Here is a 2,174-nt window from a genome sequence, read left to right on the forward strand (position 1 = left end):
TTTGTTTATTATTTCATTCTTTTATTTTTATTTTTTTTATTTTATCAAGTCTAGTTCAACTCTCATGGGTTAACCATGCAAATTTAAAATGAAAAGAACGTTGGCTAGTCATCATCTTGTTCAGAGGTTTAAGTATAAGAAGAATGAGATAGTAGTCTTTAAAAAAGTCACTATGGCACCCTCTAGTCATAGAGATGCCAACAATCAACCTAACCATTCATAAAGAGAATCATTGTATCCAATATTCATTAGTTTGCACTCATTAAAGATGTCACCAAATGCAATGTCTCGTCTGTGTAAAGAGGCTTGAAATAATTAAAGTGGGTGTATACTCAATAATTTAATGAAACAAATCTTATTATTAGTTATCATAGATTAAAAACTATCTTAATTTTTAAAAAATATTCAAAAGCTATAGTTTATTTATTATTAAATATCAGCGCTTTTGAATTATTATTTTCAATATCAAAACAAAAAGCTTAATTTGAAGTTGGATACAAACCGCGACCCTAGTAGCCGCTGCACCAACAATTGCACTCCCTGGTGAGAGCGACACACAGAGGTAGGTTTCGTTCTCCTTTGAATCTGTTCCTTCACATTGTCTTGAATCTTGGCACATTCCACAATCGCTCCGTTCTTCAAATCAGCGCAGAGAAGAGGGTTTGTGTTCCGATTGAATGGCGAGCGAAAAGGAAAACGGGGAATTCTACCTGCGTTACTACGTTGGGCACAAGGGGAAGTTCGGGCACGAGTTCTTAGAGTTTGAGTTTAGACCCGACGGAAAACTCCGTTACGCGAACAACTCCAACTACAAAAACGACACCATCATTCGCAAGGAGGTTTACCTCACCCCCGCCGTTCTCCGCGAGTGCCGCCGTATCATTGCCGAGAGCGAGGTAACCATAACCCTAAGCAACTCTTTATTGTCATTTTGAAAATAACTGATTGATTGTGCAGATTATGAAGGAAGATGATAACAACTGGCCAGAACCTGATAGAGTGGGGAGGCAGGAGCTGGAGATTGTAATGGGGAACGAGCACATATCCTTCACCACCTCCAAGATTGGCTCTCTATTTTATGTTCAGAGTAGCGCTGATCCTGAAGGGCTTCAGATCTTTTATTATCTTGTTCAGGTGAGTGGGATTGTGATTTGCATCTATAATCATGGCTGTGAACTGTTTTTTGAAACATTCACAGCATTCTTGGGCATTCTTGGGACACGCTCCTATGGTTCATTTCTGTTGGTGTTAAGTAATGTTTGGTTTATTCTTTTTTATATCTATTGTTTGCAGGATTTGAAGTGCTTTGTCTTCTCTCTGATTTCACTTGACTTCAAGATCAAGCCTATATAAGATGTGTCTGCAATATTATGCGTTCATCCCTCGGGATTGTGTACTTGTTCATCAGCTACTCCTTTTGCTAATTGGCTTCAACGTCTGATAAGTTGTGTTTTGGTTCTGTATTGCTGGTTACACACTTTCACAACCCTTTTTGCGACGTTGATGCTTTTGTTAAAAGTTTGCTTTTTAAGTGTTTGATTTATTAACAATGTTTGATATTGTTAATGAAATGTGTAATTGTTTTAATTTTTACTTGGATTTCTTGAGATGGAAAAATGGTATTATTATGTAGACATTTTTTGAGTCAAAATTAACACATTCTATTTGAATGAGATTTAATTTATGCAAATTTGTACATAATGATTTGATCTGATCGTCAATCCTAGTGGGAATTGCTATAATTTCCATATGAACTGAGTTTTGCTGACAAAGGGTGTTGGCAGATTATAAGAATTATTCTGAACTTAATAAACATGTAAAGCAAAAGGCTTATGCCGGTTCACTGAAAAATCGTCCTGACAAGGCTGGTGGGAGTTTACTTAGAGCACAAGGAACAGATGGCTCAGGTATAAGTATAACCTCTACGAAAGATGCTAGCACTAGAAGTGCTTTTGCAGAGAGGGCCAGGGAACCCTTACCTTCCAAAGGAAGAAAGGAGCTTATCAGCCTTGTGCAAGATTCTAGGCAATGTGCAAACAACAGTTCAATGATAGGTCCTCCCTCTCAAAGGAAAAGGGTCACTGCCCTGTCAGGCATGGTAGATGGCAAAAAATTTTATACTATCCCGATGCCTCTGCATTCATCTACTATCTCTAGGGGGTTATTGAGAAGCA

The 2,174-nt window shown here is 37.8% G+C and overlaps 1 protein-coding gene across 2 annotated transcripts; it reads left to right on the forward strand.

The window, feature by feature from the left end:
• Positions 1–286: 286 nt before the first annotated feature.
• LOC109801122 (protein mago nashi homolog) lies at positions 287–1,952 on the forward strand. 2 transcript variants are annotated; one of them, XM_083067134.1, is made up of 4 exons: positions 287–562; positions 653–896; positions 958–1,134; positions 1,294–1,952. In XM_083067134.1, exons 2-4 carry the CDS (start codon positions 678–680, stop codon positions 1,351–1,353), a joined length of 456 nt encoding a protein of 151 aa, XP_082923260.1. In that variant the 5' UTR covers positions 287–562; positions 653–677; the 3' UTR covers positions 1,354–1,952. The 2 variants fall into 2 exon arrangements, with proteins under 2 accessions (XP_082923260.1, XP_082923259.1); XM_083067133.1 differs by having other exon boundaries at positions 300–562; positions 648–896; positions 1,294–1,947.
• The last annotated feature ends 222 nt before the right edge of the window (positions 1,953–2,174 follow it).

This window comes from Cajanus cajan, chromosome 11 (assembly GCF_000230855.2).
Source record: "Cajanus cajan strain Asha chromosome 11, NIPB_CcT2T_4, whole genome shotgun sequence".
NCBI classification, from domain to species: Eukaryota; Viridiplantae; Streptophyta; class Magnoliopsida; order Fabales; family Fabaceae; genus Cajanus; species Cajanus cajan.

Coding starts and splice junctions, on each gene's coding strand:
- LOC109801122 (XM_083067134.1), top strand. CDS start 678: ATGGCGAGCGAAAAGGAAAACGGGGAATTCTACCTGCGTTACTACGTT. Junction 897..957: donor GTATCATTGCCGAGAGCGAG/GTAACCATAACC, acceptor TTGATTGTGCAG/ATTATGAAGGAAGATGATAA. Junction 1,135..1,293: donor TCTTTTATTATCTTGTTCAG/GTGAGTGGGATT, acceptor TATTGTTTGCAG/GATTTGAAGTGCTTTGTCTT.